General features: G+C 51.5%; 1 protein-coding gene across 8 annotated transcripts in view; it reads left to right on the top strand.

Annotated features, from left to right (window-relative positions):
- C4H20orf27 (chromosome 4 C20orf27 homolog) overlaps positions 1–21,225 on the top strand; it is a 145,049-nt gene that overhangs the window by 45,729 nt on the left and 78,095 nt on the right. For 7 of the 8 annotated variants that reach the window (XM_043544979.1, XM_037898431.2, XM_037898430.2 and 4 more), the window contains one exon: positions 13,591–13,733. In XM_043544979.1, the coding sequence (XP_043400914.1) occupies positions 13,591–13,733 (143 nt within the window). Of the gene's footprint in view, positions 1–757; positions 890–13,590; positions 13,734–21,225 lie in introns of all 8 variants that reach the window. The other variant, XM_037898433.2, reaches the window with a different exon arrangement.

The following is a 21,225-nucleotide window of genomic DNA, read 5'->3' as shown; positions in this document are numbered from 1 at the left end:
GGGTGCCCAAGGAGCTGTTCTGTATGAGCTGGACTTTCCGAAGTGCTGCAGGTTTCACATCCAGCGAAATCTGTAAGTCATCCCTGTTACCCCTCTGCTTTAGCCAAAGAGGAATCTGTTGGTGCTAAACTGTGTGACAGCTGCCCGCCACTCCAGTCTGTTAGCCAGCCAAACAAACCCTTAGGACTCCGCCAGTCTGGACTTGGCCTTGCAGATTAACCCTTGGTGTACGTCAGTGCCCAAATTCTCCAGAAAAGTCGCCGTGCAACAGCCAGCCCCTATTCCTGGCTGCCCGTGGAAATCAAGTGCACTGTTTCCAGAGACCAATTCCACACCAGCACATTGGCTCAGCTGAGGTGCCCACTTCACTCGACTAGATCAGCACGGAGATGAAGTGAGAATAAAACAAAAATGAGTTTGTTAATAAAGTACAGAGAGATCTGAATGATGCGAAGCAAAGAGAATAGAAACACAAAATGGTTACAAATGAAACAAAAGTATCATACGCTTTCTAGTGACTAAAACTGATCAGGTTACAATCCTTGTCGAAGGCAGTTTTCTCACCGACAGCCACTTCTTAGCATCACCAGCACACATGGCCGAGGAGCCACCATTCATAGAGGTCCAGAGCGCTGATCCCTTTGTTCCCTCAGTGCTGGATAACCAACAAGTCCTCTTATTGTCTTTGTTCTGAGTCCTGTGTCTCCCATGCTGATTTCACATCCTCAAGGTTGTTTGCTTCTCCTGTTTCCCTCAGATGCAAATGACCTGTCCATTGTTTCTGACACCACCATGCTCAATTTACATTAGACGCAGGGAGATAATGATCCTCTGTCTTGTCTGGAAGAAAACCTGATCATCCCTTTGGTTAACAGACTTTAAAGCATTAGTAAGTATCCATAATTCCTTCTAATGTTAATACACAGAGTTCACAGTGATATTAATCACAAGTGTGTCACCAGCTTTCATCTGATATCTTACACGGCATCCTGACAGATAGGTGTCAAGACAGCAGCGTGTTGGGTGTCGTGAGTTTGTCAGGGGTGATGGGAGTAGCTGTACTTGGTAGTGAAGCCTTTGCAATTGGCCATTAGGGGGCTCTTGGGGTCACAATATTGCATTGCTGGAGAGTCCATCGGGGAGGTGATAAAGGCATGAATAACTGAGGCCAGGTCTTTGTCCTCCACGATGGGATGGAGTTTCCTAGCAACCAGAGATGTTAGCAGCATCCATGCTTTTTATGTGAGAGCTCAGCATCAGCAGGGAATCCAAGAGTACTCCTAGTCCAGGGGTCGGCAACCTTTCAGAAGAGGTGTGCCGAGTCCTCATTTATTCACTTTAATTTAAGGTTTTGTGTGCCAGTGATACATTTTAACGTTTTTTAGAAGGTCTCTCTCTCTCTCTCTGTCTATATATTACATAACTAAGCTATTGTCGTATGTAAAGTAAACAAGGAGGAGGGGCAGGCACGCTTCATTTAAAATTAAATTAAAATGCTGATCTTAGGCCGCCGGCCCGCGCAGCCCACTGCCAGCCTGGGGTTTCGTTCACCTAGGCCGACAGTGGGCTGAGCGGGGCCTGCGGCCGGGACCTCGGCTGGCAAGGGACTGGCAGCCAGAACCCCAGACTGGCAGTGGGCTGAGCGGGGCCTGCGGCCGGGACCGCGGCTGGCAAGGGGCCGGCAGCCAGAACCCCAGACCGGCAGTGGGCTGAGCGGGGCCTGCGGCCGGGACCCCGGCTGGCAAGGGCCCGGCAGCCAGAACCCCAGACCGGCAGTGGGCTGAGCGGGGCCTGCGGCCGGGACCCCGGCTGGCAAGGGACCGGCAGCCAGAATCCCAGACCGGCAGTGGGCTGAGCGGGGCCTGCGGCCGGGACCCCGGCTGGCAAGGGACTGGCAGCCAGAATCCCAGACCGGCAGTGGGCTGAGCGGGGCCTGCGGCCGGGACCTCGGCTGGCAAGGGGCCGGCAGCCAGAACCCCAGACCGGCAGTGGGCTGAGCGGGGCCTGCGGCCGGGACCTCGGCTGGCAAGGGGCCGGCAGCCAGAACCCCAGACCAGCAGCGGGCTGGGTGGGGCCAGCGGCCGGGACCCCAGACCAGCAGTGGGCTGAGCGGCTCAGCCCGCTGCCACTCAGCCCGCTGCCGGTCTGGGGTTCCATCCGCTGGCTCCTGCCAGCCAGGGTCCCAGCTGCCGGCCCCACTCAGACCACTGCCAGTCTGGGATCCCGGCCCTGCCCACATAGAGTGGGTACCTACCTTCTCCCTTGTTCTAGCCCATTTTCTTCCTCTCTCTCTGCACTGAGCTGAGGGTGGGAGTGCACTGACCACAGGGCTGGGGGTGAAGGAGAAGGCTGGGGGTTGGGGTGTAGGGTCTGGCCAGCAGCTAGAATGAGGGAGGGGGCTCAGGGTTGGGGTTTGGGTGTGGAGTCTGGAGTGCTTACCTGGGCAGCTCCCATTTGGTGCAAGGGCTGCAGGTGGGAAGGTGGGTGGGGGGTGCAGGAGCTCCTGTTTGGTGCTCAGGGTGGTGGTGGGAATGTGGGGGGGTCCAAGAGTCAGGACATGGGGTGTGAGGGGGCTGGGGGCATGTGAGGAGGGTGCAGGGGTCAGGGCAGAGGGCTGGGGTGTGTAGGGGTCAGGGCAGGAGGCTGGGGTGTGTGGGGGGGGCGGGTGTAGGGGTCAGGGCAGAGGGCTGGGTGTGTGGGAGTGCCCCCTGCCCAGAGTGGCTCACGGCAGAGGGCTGGAGGGGATATGCCCTGATTCCCGTCCCCGTCCCCGTCCCCACCTTTTCTCCGCCTCCTCCCGGAGCAGCAAGCGCCCTGCGGCTCCACTTCTCCCCCTCCCACGCAAGGGCCATCAGCCGATCGGCTGCCGGGAGGGAGAGGAGGGGGGCAGGAAGAGTACTTGGGGGAAGAGGCGGGGGAGGGCGGAGCTTGCCTGCCCTGCAGCAGCAGCCGGCAGGAGGTGGGGGGTGGAGAAGAGAGGGCCGGGGTGGGCAGGATTTTTAATGGCTCGCTGCTGCCTGCCGGGGTCCCGGCCTGGGTTCGGCAGCGGGCGGAGCAGGGCTGGTGGCTGGGACCCGGCAGGCAGCAGCGTGCCATTAAAAATCGACTCCCGTGCCTCTTTGGCACGCGTGCCATAGGTTGCCAACCCCTGTCCTAGACTATGGACTAAATTGACCAACTGTCAGGGGTGAAAGTAACTTAGATGACTTACTGGTACGCAGGGTGGCCGGGGTCCTGGGCAAGGTGGGGGGTGTGTGGCTCTAGGCCCCCAGAAGGGGCGGGGCCTTAGGCAGAAGGGGCGGAGCTGGGGCCAAAATCCCCCAGCCAGCCCTTCAGTGCTGCCCGGCCTGTGCCACCTGGGGCTTTGGCAGTGATTTAAAGGGCCCTGAGCTCCTGGCAGCAGCTGGAGCCCCCAGGCCCCACCACCACCACCACCCGAGGGCTCCGGTGGCCATTTAAAGGGCCCAGGGCTCTGACCGCAGGCGCGGTGGCGGCAGCAGCAACCAGGAGCCACAGACCCTTTAAATCTCCACCAGAGCCCTGGGGTAGCAGCAGCGTCAGCCGGGACCCCCAGGCCCTTTAAATCGCCATCCCTACGGCAGCAGCTGGAGCTGCGAGCCCTTTAAATCGCTGGGCCATGGGGCAGCTGCCCCTTTTGCCTCCCCCACATCAGTGGCCCTGCCAGTATGGTCATCAGTTTCTTCCCGATACATTGGACCAGACCGGACTGGCTCACTTTTACCTCTGCCAATTGTGGATGTGAACCTTCCACCAAAGGAGACTGCGCTGTGGCAGCAGACTCCTCAGAGTACTTTCTTCTGCCCACGGCTTCACCTCTGTCTTGCTCAGGTTCCGCTTCAGCCAGCCGCTCTTCATCCATGAGCTGATCTCCTCCAAGCACTGGGCCGGGCTGGTGGCCATGCTGCGGCTCTGTGTGGTGAAGGAGAGGTGGAGCTGTCTCCTCTGCATATTGCTGGCACTGGACTCTGTGTCGTCTGACCCGTTCACCTCCTGGCTGCATGTAGATTTTGAATAGGACCAGAGAGAGAATTGATCCCTGTGGAACTCCTCAGATGAGGGGCCTATCGATGGAGGATTGATCCCTGGGGGACTCCTCAGATGAGGGGACCGTCTCTCCTCAGGAAGGACTCAGACCATTCTAGTGCCTTACCCTGGGCCCTGCCGTCACAGCAGTATCCCATGGGCGATGGTGTCGAATGCTGCAGAGGGACCCAGGGGGATGGGCCCTCTGTCCACTGACAGATCATCATCAGAACCACTAACATGGTTCCAGTCCCATGTCCTGGCCTGAATCCAGTTTGTGCCAGGTCTAGGCTATTGGTGTCAATTAGATGGCCTTGTAGGCGGTCTATGGCTGCTTCTCTGTGAGCTTGCTCAGGAATGGGAGCTTCAACAGCAGCTGGCTGTTGGCTAGACGCGATGTGCCTAGGGTGGGTTTCTTTGGGGTTGGTTGGGTTATTGCGTGTTTGGAGGAGGAAGGGATGATTCCTGCCCTGAGCCAAGGGTGGGCTGGTCCCGCCTGGAGTGGCCTCAGAGGCTCATGACTCCCACCAGCTGGGAGGGGCAGGGCTGGATTCACAGCTCTTGGGTCGAGTGTCCTCAGGACATTTTGGACACTGTAAAGGAGTGAGTGAGATGAGCTCTGGGACTGCAAGGGGCTGTTGGTAGGTGGATCCAGGCTGTTGGAGAGGCCTTCCCGAATGTGCGCGATTGTTTCAGGGTGGTTGGATGATCGCTCTGCACAGCACTTGGTGCTCGGTGCTGATGCAGGTTGTAGACACGCAGGATTGAAGAATGGTTCACCACCCTGACTAGCTCCTTGGGGCAGGACACGTCCGCTTCAGTGGAGGCTGCTAGGCAGGTTCTTTTGGCCTGTAATCCAGCCTCAGCATAGGCTTGGTGGGATCCAAGGTTTTATCCTGTGTTTAGCAGCCTTCATTTTCTGCCATCAGCACTCGAGTTTCCAGGCCCTTTCTCCATCCAGCACCGGGAGTCAGGAACTGCGGAGATGCGGGCGATGGGGAGGGAGGGGCTGCTGGGGCCAGTGTGCCGATGGAGGAGGCTAGTGTGCAGTGATGATGATTCACCAAGTCTTCAACTTCTCGTCCTGTGTGGAGAGCGCTGCTCTCCTCTGGCTTTGGGGTTTGGTGGGGTCTGTGCGTCAGCGTGGTTGAATCAGAGACACAGGGATCTCATTGCCTGGGAGCTGGGAGAGCTCCCGCTCACTGCCTTAGGGCTTGTCTACACTACAAAATGAGGTAGACGTAAGTTAGGTCAACCTATAGTCACCACGACAATTAAATCGACTGTTGGTGTCCGCACTGCCCTTCTTCTGGCAATGGTGCACATCCTCACCAGGAGTGCATGCACTGACGGAAGTGGGCATTGTAGGGAACTGCCAGGTGGAGTGTGGGTGCAGTGATAGCCGCCCGTGGGTCATAGCTGGAGTCCCCCGCACCTCGAATGACAGCCAGAGCCAGGGCTGAAATGTGAAATAATAGCAGCCATTAAACTGACACGAATGTCAATTTCACGTCCCTGCTGTGAAATTGAGCCCCATGTTGGGCTCACAGCTTGGGCTGTCAGCGCAGGGGATGGGGGCTCCAGCTGTCAGCTCAGTGCAGGGCTGACAGACAACAGGCATGTAAGTAATGTGGTGTCCATCTACACGGACACTGTGTCACCCTAACTGTGTCGGTCTAAGCACTACGCCTTACATCAGTGGGAGTACCATCGTAGCGCAGACGCTGACAGCATTAGGTCGACATAAGCTGCCTTGTTGTGTAGACCAGGCCTTAGTGAGGGGCTGGTCTGCTCAGGGCAGCGGCTGGATTGCAATCTCCTTGATATTGATAGCAGAACTGAAGAGCAGGGCCTGGACATGACCGGCTGGGTGGGCTGGATCAGGGGCAAGCTGTGAGCGTCTGAGGGAGGGGAGTAAGGGGAGGAGATCTGGGGCTTTTGCATCTGCAGCCTCATTGACCTGAATGTTGAAATCTCCCAGGATGGCTGGTCTGAGTATTTCCTAGCCATCTCCGAGAAAGCTCCTTTGTGAGCTCGTTAGCTTTGGGTGTGTAAATGAGCATAAAATCTGTTAGCTTTGCCCCTGGTTTCTGCTGTCAGAGGAATGAATTTGGATGACTGTCTTACCCCAGCCACCTCTTTTTGGAATTGATGTTTACAGAGGAGATGAATGCAGTGCCGCTTGTCCTGCCTGGGGCTGCAATGTACTGAGCATTCTGGGGGGCCGAGCTGGGCAAGCACAGGGCTAGGGCAGCTGGCTGTCAGGGCTTGGTGATGCAGGTTGTGGGCTTTGTCACTGATGAGGCCGTGTATTGTTCGTTGGCAGTGGATCTTGCACTGGTCAGTATCAGTCTTAGTTCCGGTTGCCATGTGCTCCCTGCTTCAGGTTCGTGCCTGTGTGGCGCTCCTGCGTAGCGTGCGGCCTGTTCTGTGCCGTCTGATTTGGACTGTGATAGGTGAAGTAACCGCTTGTGTCATGGGGATGCTGTGAGCGGAGGAATGGTTGGTTTGCCAGATGCCATGGGAAAGGCAGGTGTGTTAGCCCCTGTTGGCGCTGGGAATGGGCGGAACTGGAGCAGTCTGTACCTGGAGAAGAAAAGCCATCCTGACCAGAAGATGGCAGAGAAGGCTGGGGGGTGGGGAAGGGCAGAGGATCCAGGTTCCTTCCCCATAAGAGGCTTCCTTCCTGTGCATCAGAGCGCTCCCTCTTTGTGTCTCTTCCTGCTGGAGCAGAGGCCTGAGTTTTTTGTTTGCGTCATTCGGAATCGGCGCTGGTGTCCTGCCATGCCCGGATCCCCAGCCAGTGTAAATCCATGCAGCTCTACTGATCCCAGCACTGACTGCCCCCAGCAGGAGATGCGGTCTTAGGACCGCGTGTCCTTTTGCAGTAAATGGCTTGGCGTGATGTTTTAATAACCAAACAAACACTTTTTTTTACAACTGGCGATTACACAGCTGGCCTTAATTGCGAGTGTGGGCTTTGGGGGGAGACTGTTTCATTTGGCAAAAGCCGGCTTTGGCAAAAGCAGCCTGCAGAGCAAAGCGCTGATGGATTAGCACTAATAACATTGACAGAGCTGTGTGGGTTCTCTGCGTTTCAAAGGCTTTGTTACTCTCTTTGTAGCAGGAGAACAATAACGGCCAATGTCCTTTGAGGAACGCAGGTTTCCAGGGAAAAGGGTTGTGATTTAAGAGGCTCTTTTGCAAGTTTCACAGTTTCCTTTTATGATGGTCAGATTTGAGCCTTCCTGCCTGTTTTCGTTTGTGAGCGAGAATCATAGAATCATAGAATATCAGGGTTGGAAGGGACCCCAGAAGGTCATCTAGTCCAACCCCCTGCTCAAAGCAGGACCAAGTCCCAGTTAAATCATCCCAGCCAGGGCTTTGTCAAGCCTGACCTTAAAAACCTCTAAGGAAGGAGATTCTACCACCTCCCTAGGTAACGCATTCCAGTGTTTCACCACCCTCTTAGTGAAAAAGTTTTTCCTAATATCCAATCTAAACCTCCCCCATTGCAACTTGAGACCATTACTCCTCGTTCTGTCATCTGCTACCATTGAGAACAGTCTAGAGCCATCCTCTTTGGAACCCCCTTTCAGGTAGTTGAAAGCAGCTATCAAATCCCCCCTCATTCTTCTCTTCTGCAGACTAAACAATCCCAGCTCCCTCAGCCTCTCCTCATAAGTCATGTGCTCTAGACCCCTAATCATTTTTGTTGCCCTTCGCTGGACTCTTTCCAATTTATCCACATCCTTCTTGTAGTGTGGGGCCCAAAACTGGACACAGTACTCCAGATGAGGCCTCACCAGTGTCGAATAGAGGGGAACGATCACGTCCCTCGATCTGCTCGCTATGCCCCTACTTATACATCCCAAAATGCCATTGGCCTTCTTGGCAACAAGGGCACACTGCTGACTCATATCCATCTTCTCGTCCACTGTCACCCCTAGGTCCTTTTCCGCAGAACTGCTGCCTAGCCATTCGGTCCCTAGTCTGTAGCGGTGCATTGGGTTCTTCCGTCCTAAGTGCAGGACCCTGCACTTATCCTTATTGAACCTCATCAGATTTCTTTTGGCCCAATCCTCCAATTTGTCTAGGTCCTTCTGTATCCTATCCCTCCCCTCCAGCGTATCTACCACTCCTCCCAGTTTAGTATCATCCGCAAATTTGCTGAGAGTGCAATCCACACCATCCTCCAGATCATTTATGAAGATATTGAACAAAACCGGCCCCAGGACCGACCCCTGGGGCACTCCACTTGACACCGGCTGCCAACTAGACATGGAGCCATTGATCACTACCCGTTGAGCCCGACAATCTAGCCAGCTTTCTACCCACCTTATAGTGCATTCATCCAGCCCATACTTCCTTAACTTGCTGACAAGAATGCTGTGGGAGACCGTGTCAAAAGCTTTGCTAAAGTCAAGAAACAATACATCCACTGCTTTCCCTTCATCCACAGAACCAGTAATCTCATCATAAAAGGCGATTAGATTAGTCAGGCATGACCTTCCCTTGGTGAATCCATGCTGACTGTTCCTGATCACTTTCCTCTCCTCTAAGTGCTTCAGGATTGATTCTTTGAGGACCTGCTCCATGATTTTTCCAGGGACTGAGGTGAGGCTGACTGGCCTGTAGTTCCCAGGATCCTCCTTCTTCCCTTTTTTAAAGATGGGCACTACATTAGCCTTTTTCCAGTCATCCGGGACTTCCCCCGTTCGCCACGAGTTTTCAAAGATAATGGCCAAGGGCTCTGCAATCACAGCCGCCAATTCCTTCAGCACTCTCGGATGCAATTCGTCCGGCCCCATGGACTTGTGCACGTCCAGCTTTTCTAAATAGTCCCTAACCACCTCTATCTCTACAGAGGGCTGGCCATCTCTTCCCCATTTTGTGATGCCCAGCGCAGCAGTCTGGGAGCTGACCTTGTTAGTGAAAACAGAGGCAAAAAAAGCATTGAGTACATTAGCTTTTTCCACATCCTCTGTCACTAGGTTGCCTCCCTCATTCAGTAAGGGGCCCACACTTTCCTTGGCTTTCTTCTTGTTGCCAACATACCTGAAGAAACCCTTCTTGTTACTCTTGACATCTCTTGCTAGCTGCAGCTCCAGGTGCGATTTGGCCCTCCTGATATCTTTCCTACATGCCCGAGCAATATTTTTATACTCTTCCCTGGTCATATGTCCAACCTTCCACTTCTTGTAAGCTTCTTTTTTATGTTTAAGATCCGCTAGGATTTCACCATTAAGCCAAGCTGGTCGCCTGCCATATTTACTATTCTTTCGACTCATCGGGATGGTTTGTCCCTGTAACCTCAACAGGGATTCCTTGAAATACAGCCAGCTCTCCTGGACTCCCTTCCCCTTCATGTTAGTCCCCCAGGGGATCCTGGCCATCTGTTCCCTGAGGGAGTCGAAGTCTGCTTTCCTGAAGTCCAGGGTCCGTATCCTGCTGCTTACCTTCCTTCCCTGCGTCAGGATCCTGAACTCAACCAACTCATGGTCACTGCCTCCCAGATTCCCATCCACTTTTGCTTCCCCCACTAATTCTACCTGGTTTGTGAGCAGCAGGTCAAGAAAAGCGCCCCCCCTAGTTGGCTCCCCTAGCACTTGCACCAGGAAATTGTCCCCTACGCTTTCCAAAAACTTCCTGGATTGTCTATGCACCGCTGTATTGCTCTCCCAGCAGATATCAGGAAAATTAAAGTCACCCATGAGAATCAGGGCATGCGATCTAGTAGCTTCCGTGAGTTGCCGGAAGAAAGCCTCATCCACCTCATCCCCCTGGTCCGGTGGTCTATAGCAGACTCCCACCACTACATCACTCTTGTTGCACACACTTCTAAACTTAATCCATAGACACTCAGGTTTTTCCACAGTTTCGTACCGGAGCTCTGAGCAGTCATACTGCTCCCTTACATACAGTGCTACTCCCCCACCTTTTCTGCCCTGCCTGTCCTTCCTAAACAGTTTATAACCATCCATGACTGTACTCCAGTCATGTGAGTTATCCCACCAAGTCTCTGTTACTCCAATCACGTCATAGTTCCTTGACATCACCAGGACCTCCAGTTCATCACCAGAGAGTGATGAAGACTCATGGATTTTAATGTTAGAAGGGACTGTTCTGATCATCTTGTCTAACCTGCAAGGCACAGGCCAGAGAACCTCCCCCAAGGATTGGGGCAGTGGAGGGAACTATTCTTTGCTATTACTTGTCTGTTTCCTTCACATCACATCCTGGGATAGCTCCGTTGTAAACTTCTGGCCAGTTGATGACTTGGCTTTGTCTATACTTACAACTTCCCATGTTGCATGAAGCAGCCCGGCTCAGCTCCCCAAGTACTAGCAGTGCAGGTAGAAAACAGAGCATCAGCACTTTGACCACTGTGTTCTCTGGATCTGATCTGCGGGGTGGGAGCAATGCAGTGGTATTATACTACCGCCCTGCTCACGCTGGTCTGGATGCAGTCTTGTATTGCTGGCAATTTGTTGATACAGGACAATCTCCTCTGAGCTGGGTGCAAAGCGCCCTGAACTGAGGAGATGAGTCTCGGACAAACCAGTGACTGTCTCTGCCCATAGCCAAACCACTGCTGTTCTGCTGGGCTGTATCTGCAGATGCTGCATGCCGAGGAGCCGGGAAGGAATTGGTGGCTGGGGAGAGTCCCTCTTTCTAGGCCTGTGGTGAGACATGCCCGCCCCCCCACCCCCCCAGCTGCTGGGCACCTCCAGGAGGAGGTAGATGCAGGAAGCTCTGGGCAAAGTGGAGGAAGTTCAGAGAAGAAGAAAAAATGCTCCGGGTGCTGGAGGGACTCGCAAGGAAGGATTAAGAGCTAAGTCTGCACAGCTCAGTTAAGCAGTGGTTGAGAGAGTGGGACGTAGCGTAGTGCCTAGCTCATGTACCCGGGAAGGAGAGAGATTGCTTAGAATGGTCTCAGGGGCTGGGGTTCTAATTAGGAGCGATGGGAGCGATGGAAAACCTGGGTTGCATATCAAGAATCTATTTCTGATAGGGGGGGTCCGTGCTATCTAAATCTTGGCACCAATTTATGGTGATTCAGAGATGCCGAGCACCCCCAATTCCTGCTGAAGCTGAGGGGAGTTGCAGGCGCTGAGCACCAGGAAGAAAAATGGGTCCTTCTCTTTTTAAATGTCTAATTTCAGGGACCCAGCTTGACCCTAGTGCTTCGCTAGGTCTTGCACTATGCATCGATTCTGCTGGGACTTGCAGGGTCACGGTGTAATTCTCCAACTAAGTCAATGCTGATGTTATGCTTATAAGAAGCACATGGGATCTTTTTCAGGGGAAAAGGCAATACACCACGTTTACTGAAAATACAACAGTTAGCATATGCATTCAGTCATTGTCCCCGCCCCGCTGCCCCCAGGTCCTGCAGATGATCTTATACTTACCAGTCTGTCATGGCTCAAGTCAATTTAATGGCCAGTTAGATTGAGCACGAGTGAGGAGCTGGGCTCTGTTGGTCGCAATCTGATGCTCCGAAGCTTTACAGGACTGAACCCAGAGTTCTATGGCAAAACACCCCAGCTTTATACTTGTAAATTCCCACTTTAGTCTATGGATTTTGCAGTGTCATTCTGTAATCGTTAGTCCTTAAGTGGTGTTAAACTTGGGGTTTTCTGCTGTTGTCTCTTATTTGTTGTCTCCCCTTCGGGGGTGTTTGCCTCACCTCTGAGGTTGTCAATGCTGCTAACTTGTTTAGCATCAGATACATTGGCTGTTTTCTGCTTGTTTCCTGCTGTCTCTCCAAGTTTCTCACTTCTTCTTGACCATCTGGACATTTGTGACGGCTTTCACACTCATCCTTAAACATGCACACATCCTTTACTCACACCAAACAATTGTACAGAGAATTTCAGACAGGATTACATTTCAGAAAGGGTGATATGGTTTGATGTTATTGACATAAACTGAAACTACTGTTATATATTTGCAGCAAACAAAGGTTGTCGTGGGAGGTGTCTATGAGGAGGTTATGATTTTCTGGTTGTGATTGTGCTGTTCGGATGCATGTATCATTTTCGTGTTTAGAGTTATAAGTATTGGCTCTATAATGTCTGAACTTCAAACTTGTGCTATGCTTCCGGGTGACACCCCAGACAATTTGGCATCAGCACTGCCTAGCCTGCTTGGTGGCCCATTGAGGACCATCAGCTATACAACTGACCTATTGAGAGAAGGCAGATACTCCTTGTGACTCAGTAAGGCATGCAGGGACATGCCTATGGACAGAACTCTAAGGTTTTTCCATGCCATGTGCTGGATAGCTTGTCTTTGGAACAAAGAAAGCAGAAGGCACATGGCAAGAGACTATAAAAGGCTGCTGCAGCTCCTCCATCTTGTCTTCAATCCTGCTTCTTACCTCTGGAGGAACCTTGCTACAAACTGAAGTTCTGAACAAAGGACTGAATGACCCATCCCAGCTGGGAATGTTCTCCAGAGACGGGATTTGAACCTGCAGTTTATTCCATTACTGCTGCAAGCCTGAACCAAGAACTTTGCCATTACTGCATGGCGTTGATTCCATTTAACCCATTCTAACTCTCTTATCCATACTTCTTTTTATGAATAAACCTTTAGATTTTAGGTTCTAAAGGATTGGCAACAGCGTGATTTGTGGGTAAGATCTAACTTGTATATTGACCTGGGTCTGGGGCTTGGTACTTTGGGATCAGGAGAACCTTTTTTCTTTTACTGGGGTATTGGTTTTCATAACCATTCATCCCCGTAACTAGTGGCACTAGTGGGGATACTGGGAAACTGGGGTGTCTAAGGGAATTGCTTGTATGACTTATGGTTAGCCAGTGGGGTGAGACCGAAGTCCTCTCTGTCTGGCTGCTTTGGTGTGCCTTAGAGGTGGAGAACCACAAGCCTTGGGCTGTAACTGCCCTGCTCTAAGCAATTTGTCCTGAATTGGTACTCTCAGTTGTGTCCTGCCAGAGGCAGCATCATTACATATGGTTACTAAAGGGATTACAAAAGAACCATACGCAACTTTGTTTGCAAAGCAGATAAGAAACAAGACCTTATAGCAAATACTGTAATGAAAACTTATCCTAAAACAAAGGGTGACCATAATCAGCCGTGAGGACTGTTCTGGTCTGTTCCTGCCTTAACATCAGTTCAGACACAGGCAGCCTAGCCTGTCAGATGCGTTTTTTCCCAGTGACCCAGGGTCGTTCCTTCCTGCTATCCAGTCAGGGTGGCCGGCAGAATACAATCAAATCATACCATACATCAATACATTTAATACATACTACATTGTTATCCTTTATCCTTCATTCTGAGTCATACAAAATACAAACATAAAATCCTACTGCTACACTGAGTCCCTACATCCTGCTGCAAGACCCCATTACGATCCCTATCTGAGACTTTGGGTAAGGCAGCCAAATGTTGAATGAGCACTTGGGCCAGGCCACTGCCTTGAAATGTGCCTCAGTGTTTCCTCTGCTTCACTGGCTGGGGATTGTGGAAGCCCGGAGGGGAGCTAAATCATGCTTGGGTCTTCTCCCCTTGCAGGCACAAAGCCTAAAGTGGGTGGTGTCCGCTTCGCCGCCAGCCATCCCGAGGAAGGAGCACACTCCCACGTGCACTTCGACGAGAAGCTCCACGACTCCGTGGTCATGGTCACCCAGGAGAAGGATGGCAACTTCTTGGTCAAGGTAAGAGCTGTAGAGATCAAAGGAGGTGGAGGAAGATGAGGAGGATGATGATGTTTGGTGGGGTAAGGGGGAGTGGAATAGCTTTGTCTCCTCTGGAAACTGGAACTGATGTCAGGCTATGCCCCGTGTGCCAATTGCTGTAAACATTCAGTTCCAAAGGCTTTGCTGTGGCTAGTGTTTGGGGCTCTACTTTTGATTCATCTCTGGAGAATGAGCTCCCTGCCCAGTTCACCTTCCAGTGGCACATAGAAAACAGCTGACCATGTTGCAAGTTGACATAGTGTGAGTTATCTAAAACCAGCGTTGGGGTGGCCTTGAAGACAAAGCAGTGAAACTAGCAGCTCCTGTTTATAGCTCAGAGAATTACTGGTTTGGTTCCCTCTGTCCTTGACTCTTGGAGAGCATCCAAATAAGGAACCCATCCAGGTTTGTGCTACAGCGTAAGGGTGAGTTAAAGCCATGGTTTGAGTCAACACTTAGCCACAGCAGCAATGATCGGCAACTTTTATACGCTTCCTGTCCCAGCCTTTGCTAATGTCTGGAGCTTGGTGCATGTTCTCAAGAGGCAGGGATGGGAGTTCCTTCCTCTCCATAATAAAACAACCCAAAGGGGTTTCTCCCTAGATTTTAGGGACTGGGTCAACAAATGGCCTCAATGTGTACCTCCAGAGTGGCAGAAATGTGTCCGCTTAAAAGTCTTTTAATGTAGCAACTTTCATCCAAAGATCTCTGATCCCTTTAGAAGCAGTAATGAAGTTTGCCAACGTCCACATAAGGGAGATTGAAGTCCTGTGGTGGGAATTGAGGCCTGGTAGGTCTACCCCACTTGTGAGCTTAACTGTGGGAAAGTGGATAGAAGATTATGAGGTGTCACCATAGAATCGTAGGACTGGAAGGGATCTGAATAGGCCATCTAGTCCAGTCCCCTGCACTCAAGGCAGGACTACGTCATAATTAGACCATCCCTGATGGGTTTGTCCAACCTGTTCTTAAAAATCTCCAGTGACAGATTCCACAGCCTCCGTCGGCAATTTATTCCAGTGCTTATCTACCCTGACAGGAAGTTTTTCCTAATGTCCACCCTAAACCGCCCTTGCTGCAATTCAAGCCCGTTGCCTCTTGTCTAATCCTCAGAGGTTAACCAGAACAATTTTTCACCCTCCTCCTTGTAACAACCTTTTATGTGTTTGAAAACAGTTATCAATAACCCATAGCAGTAAATGTTGGTGGGGGGATGGGCAAAAGGGAGACAGGCCTCCTGCTACAATTCAAGGAGAGACTGGTGGGACCGGCATTCAGTGAGCCAAAATTGGTGTGTCAGAAATTAGACCTAATTCGTGGACAAAATAACGAGGGTTTGGGCTGTTCTACCCTCCACTCCCTTTTTGGGGGTCTGTCGCCATCTCTTGGTGGGGTCTCTCAAGGGGTCTCAGCCTCTTGTGCCAGACCCTCCTCCGTTTGCTCTGTCAGGTCAGTTCCTGGAGCCTCACCTCCCATTAACCCTGTCAGCCCTTCACTTTTTGGGCTTGCTGCTGTCTCCTTTAGTCTCCTGGCTGTTTTCTTAGAGGCAGCCTGGGGCGGGGCTGTTGCCTGGCCCAGGCCTTTCTTCCTCTCTTTCCTTTGTTGGTTGTGGCTTTGTTGGTTGTGGCTGTGGGTGCCTGTTTCCATGGCTGGCTGCTTGCTTGCACACAGGAGAGGCTCTCCTCCCCCAGTATCTGTGCTCAGGATGGGCTTTGTTGCCCTGATCCTGAGAGATGTCCTGACCAGACCGGGCCAGAGCGAGGGACCCAGATAACGCCACCACGTCCACCAGCTCCGGCTAAATCCAAACCACCACCTGGGGTGTGAGGTTTGTCTCCCCACCCTGAAGGGGTGAGTCTACGCTGCAAAAAATACCCTGCAGCAGCAAATCTCAGAGCCTGGGTCTGAAGACTCGGGCTCGGGGCACTCGTGCTACGGGGCTAAAAGTAGCTGCGTAGAGATTCTCGCTCAGACTGGAACGAGTGGGATGGGTCTCAGATCTTGGGCTCCCACCCAAGCAGGCACATCTATAGAGCCCTGCAAATCTACAGATATCCACGGACCATGTTTGCGGGTTGGATGCGGATACAAATTTTGCATCTGTGCAGGGCTCTATGCTTCTACTTTGCTACTTTTAGTCCCATCCCGCAAACCTGACTCTGTGGACCCAGGCACTGATACTGACTGCTGCAGGTCTGTCTTTTGCAGTGTAGACGTACCCGATGCGTTCTTTCCCTTCCCCTCTGTTATTGCTTCTTTCCTATCCCTCTCCTTTTGCCTTCTGTGTAATCAGAGCCTGGTGCAGCCGGCCAAGACTGCATATTTTGCATCACTGCTGTGTGCCGGTTACCGGCAAGGCAGCCAAAAGCAATGCCTTCGCTCGATGCTGGTCCAAGTTTGGCAGGTTTCGGAGTGGCTGATAAGACCGTGCGCTGGGCCTGTCTCTCCCTGGCAGCGAGGCTGCGACTGCGAACCCATGCCAGAGACAGAAGCAGCTGCATTCTCGGTCTTTGCTGTTCTTTTCTCTCCCCTCTTGTGTGTCTTCGTCTTGTTTTGTCTTCAAGAAAACCGGATTGGACTCTATAGCTCCCGCCCATCTCAGCTAACTGCTTCTCTTTGCCCCCAAAAGGACTGCTGTCACCCTTTGCAGTGCCTTCTAAGAGACTGTCAGGTGAGGAGTTTTTCCTTCCAAAGACTCTCTAACGAAAGGGAAGAAGGGATGGTGGTAAAATGAAAGCCTGACTTCACGCCTTCCATTTCAAACACTTTACCCATTTTTCCTTCTTTTCTATATCTTTAAGGAAAGACATTAAATGCTTTAAAAACATTTGAATTGTGTGTTTGCCATGGTAGTAAGCAGGCTGAGGCCCCTATATACCAAACCCTGGACCTTGGTTAAAAGTGGTGGACAGAGACAGGGTCATGTTAACACCTTTGACTCTTCATTTATTGCATCGAAATTCATAGAATCACAGAATATCAGGGTTGGAAGGGACCTCAGGAGGTCATCTAGTCCAACCCCCTGCTCAAAGCAGGACCAATCCCCAACTAAATCATGAAATTAATGCAACAGTGCTCCCCAGTTGACAGGAGAAACTGAGGCACAAAAGTTAATGACTTTCCCAAGGCCACAGAGTGATTTCAGGAACAGAACTGGGAATAAAACCCAAGAGTCCTGAGTCCCAGCTGCCTGGGTAACTATTTGTCCGCAGCGCCTTCCTTACAATTAAATTTGATTAAGACCAAAGTAAAAGCCTGAGATGTTTTCACAGATGAAGTGTGGGGGGTGGGGTAGGAAAACATGGCTGGCTCTCCTTTGGGGCAGGATTAAGAGTAGCTAGAAACACCATCGGGGCATCCAGTAATCACTAAGGTACCCCAAAAAGTAGTTCTAGCTCAAGCTTTTATGCACCAAGAAGGTTAATATTATAGATAAGAGTATCGGCTCCTACCTTGCTGCTGCTGTTCATGCTGTTATTGGTTGAGAGCAGATAATAGGGAACATTTTGAAAAGTGCCTTAAGAGCCTAAATCCCGCTGGGAGTCTGGGGGATTTAGGCTCTATTGAAATTCTCAGCCCTGCAGGAGACTGGTGATGATGGCTCCGGCTCAGAGGAGCTCACAACACCACAAGGTGACCAGATGTCCCGATTTTATAGGGACAGTCCCGATATTCAGGGCTTTTTCTTAGATAGGCACCTATTACCCCCCACCCCGTGTCCCAGTTTTTTACATTTGCTATCTGGTCACCCTACAACACCAGCACGGCGCAGAGGAGGGTGTTGAGACGCTAGTTCCACGTGTGCATTGTGCGCATCATATACGTTTTCTGGGGTGGCAGTGTCTCTTGCCAGCACTGGTGGGAGAAGCAGGCTCCGAGGAGGAATCCGAGAGCCAGCTGTTCTGGGTGGTGTTGGAAAAGGTGCAGCCACGTCCTGGCATGATGTGAAGTCACAATCTCGTCTATTGCTGTTTTCAGGTCTCTTCAGTGACAGCTGCCTTATTTATCTAAGTTCCTCTGGGTACGTCCACATTACATTGCAAATCTAGGTCTGTGGGACTCGGCCTTGTGGACTCGGTGTTTCCAAGCGTGCTCTTGAGTGTCCACACCGCGTTGCATACCAGGGTTTACAATTGCTGGACCTGAGTCTACACTCAGTGATTCTACCACACTGCATAGACCTTCTGACTCAGGTCTGAGGTCTGAGTTGCATCCACACTGCAAAATGACAGGGCTTGGACCCGAGTCTCAGTGGGACTCTGGCTCTGACCCACCCCACTAGCAAGGTCCTAGGACCCAGATCCTGAGTCAGGCTGATTGTGTGTGGACGGAAGGGTGCCTTGGGCTCAAACCTAAGTCAGAACCTGGGTTTAGTGTGCCATAGCATGAGTGTCTCACAAGCATCAGTGAGGTCCTGAGAATAAGGCAGACCAGTACTATCCCCAATTTATGGTGGGGAAACTAGGACACAGAGGTTATCGGGGGCAGAGATGGGAGTTTGAACCCAGATCTTCCAAGGCCTGAACCACAAGACCGCCCTGGTTTTACGGTTCCACAGCCGTTTCCAAGGCGTAGGGAGGATAATTCTAGTGTCTTGCTCAACTCTCTCCTTCGTTTTCCTCCTTTTCAGACAGCTTGATTGACACGAGAAGTTGCCCAAAAATTGTCAATGTTCCCATAATGATACCCTGTGAATGAACGGGAGTAGGTGAAAAATAGACTGTCTGCTTTATTTCTGGTGCACAGGGAGTCGGATGGCAAGATGCAGTTTATCCTTGCGCTGTTTTTGCCATCTTTCTCCTCTCTAGAGAAACAGGCAGCTTTGCTCATCACTTGATTCCAAAAAGTCTTCTGTTCAGTATTGTGAGAAGACAACGCCCTATTATTATTGATCTTTGCAGTAGAAAACTCTTGCTTCTTGCAAAATCTGGCCACTTTCGGTTCCCAATTTTAATTTGTCTGGTGCTGTAGCCTCTGAGCAGTGGCCGCCACTCTTGGGAAGGAGCTGTCTGTGTATTCTGGGTTTTTCTCTGGGGTGAGGTAATCTGCTTGGGTTTAATTTCTGTTCAGGGATCTAGAATAGGCTGGCTTGTTCCATTACTTCATCTGCCCTTGCCAGTCGCCCATGTACGGCCTCTCTGGGGACTGCTTTCAGCATGGCTGGCTCAGGGTTTAGGTTGCATGTGATGGCTCTGGGGCTGGGGAGGAATAGACAGGCGCATACTTGGTGTCTGGCAGTTCTCTGGCTTAGGTCGTGTAGAGGAAGGAGGTTGTTTGTCTGTTTGGCAGAGGCAACACCAACATCTGACTATTGTTTCTCACATCCTGGTTTGACAGATGGAATCTGCAGCCTTCGTCAGGCGCTTTTCACAAAGATCTGCTCGCAGGAAAAACAAGGGAATATGCAGAATAGGGAGGAAGTGCTGTGCCTGGTGGTTAGAGCATGGAATGGAGAGGGGTTTTGCGGTGGGGGTGGGATCTAGACCTGGCTCTGCCCCAGAGTCACTTCACCGTCTGTGCCTCCCTCTGTAAAATGGCAGAGAAGGGCCGCAAAAATGATCTGAGAGATGGAAAGAAATGCCTTAAAGTGGGAGACTGAAGGAGCGTAATCTGTTTAGCTTCTCGAAAAGAAGCTTGAGGGTTGCCTTGTTCACAGCGTATCAGTGCCGTCACAGGGGGAAAAGGGCACTCTAAGCTAGTGGAGAAAGACCGAACAAGAACCAATGGCTAGAAGTCAAAGCCAGAGAAATTCATATCTGAAATAAGGCAGACATCGTTCACAGGGTGGGTGATTAACTCTGTGAGCAAACTACCAAGGGAAGTGATGGATTCTCCAGCTCTTGGAGTCTTCAGGTCTAGACTGGTTGCTTTTCTGTAAGATGGTTTAGTCAAATACAAGGTATTGGGTTCACTGCAGGGAAAGTGGGTGAAACTCTCTGGCCGGTGATGCAGAGGAGGCCAGACTGGGTGGTCAGTGGTCCCCTGGGGCCTTGGAATCTATGAAACTGGGACATCAACTTCTTTGTAAAGTGCAGCGATACTGTCCCAAACGACCGATGAGCTCGCTGTGAGTGGCAAAGAGCTAGCGCACAGGCTTAAGCAGTGCATCAGCCTGTCTGCTAGCTTTTTGCCCAAAGGATGAATTTCACATTGACACTAAGCTAAACGTCGTTTTGGGTGTGGTCTATGTTGACGTCATAAATTCTAGTTTTGATTTTAGACTTAAATGTGTCTTTCTTCTTCGGCTCCTGACCTACCTGGAGGGCCCATAAGACACCATATGGCCCTCTAGGAGTTTCAGGCTCTTTTTAGAGGTCTCTGATGTGGGTGGGAATGTGACCCTGCCATTGGGATGATGATAGGCATCTTGTGAGTTAGCAACAAGTTGTGGGGTTGGGGAGCAGAGTGGTCAGGTCGGTTGAAGGAGACGTTGAACGCAGCAGGTCTGAGTCTGCAACCCTGTGTCTCTGCATGTTCCTGCTAAAAAGCTTCTGAGCTCTTGATGACGTTTCTTCTAACAACTGATTGATACATACATACGTTTATCAAGGTCGTGCATTCCACCTCCTGACAGTGCTTTGAGCTGCACAGGCTCTAAGCAGCTTCCAGATCTAATCGAATGCCCTTTTAATATCTACAGAGCAGAGAAATGGTTTCCCGCTGGCATGTGTTTACACGCAAATTTGCTCAGTGTCAGGGTAACAGGGGTGGGAGTGATTGAATGCAGGGTGGCTGCTGCCTTTTGCCTGCAGAGCCTTGGCGCTACGGGCTCTTATTAACGCATGACTTTGCAAAGTGGATTCAGGGTAGGGAAGCACTATGTAGAATTTACTTCTTTATCCCAGCTTTCCAAGGAGCGCTAGCCCGGTGGAGTTGTTCTGGATTTACAGTCTGTTGGAGCAGAATTTGGCCCCCAACATTGTTGGCTTGAGAGTTGCCAGCGTTTCTCTCATTTATGTGTTGATTTATTTATGGCAGGGCCTGCTTGGTATTCGGCACTTTCCAAACACTCAAAGTGATGCTTGCATCCTAAGGGCGGACAAGTAGACAGAGGTGAGGGGAAAGGGAACAACAATGCTCAGTGTACACACAAGTCCCCATGATTCTCTGTAGGCAGCATGGCAGTCATGGGTCTTCAAGAGGGACTTAAATGTGGGTAGGAATAAGCTCAGGGTGGTTGTATGGTGCAGAGGGGTGAGAAAAGGCAAGGAGGCGATGGGTGTGAGAAGCTGAGGATGATGGCAGGGTGACAAGGGAGGGACCCAAAGCTTGACAAGGGAGGCTAAGGGGGACGGAGCACAGTTATGCACCGTTTTGTCTCTGTTCCACCTTGAGTTAAATGAGCCAGGTGAATTGCTGGCATGGGACGGAGGCATTGCCTGAGAGAGCACAGGCTATTCAGTATGCTTCCTCGCCACTGGGGTGGGAATGCAGAGAAGAGACGCCTCTAGCATGCCCCGGCTTGGATAAC

The sequence above is a fragment of the Chelonia mydas genome, chromosome 4 (genome assembly GCF_015237465.2).
Source record: "Chelonia mydas isolate rCheMyd1 chromosome 4, rCheMyd1.pri.v2, whole genome shotgun sequence".
Classification (NCBI taxonomy): Eukaryota; Metazoa; Chordata; order Testudines; family Cheloniidae; genus Chelonia; species Chelonia mydas.
Note: the sequence above shows the minus strand (reverse complement) of the source record. Positions and strands in the feature narration are given on the sequence as shown.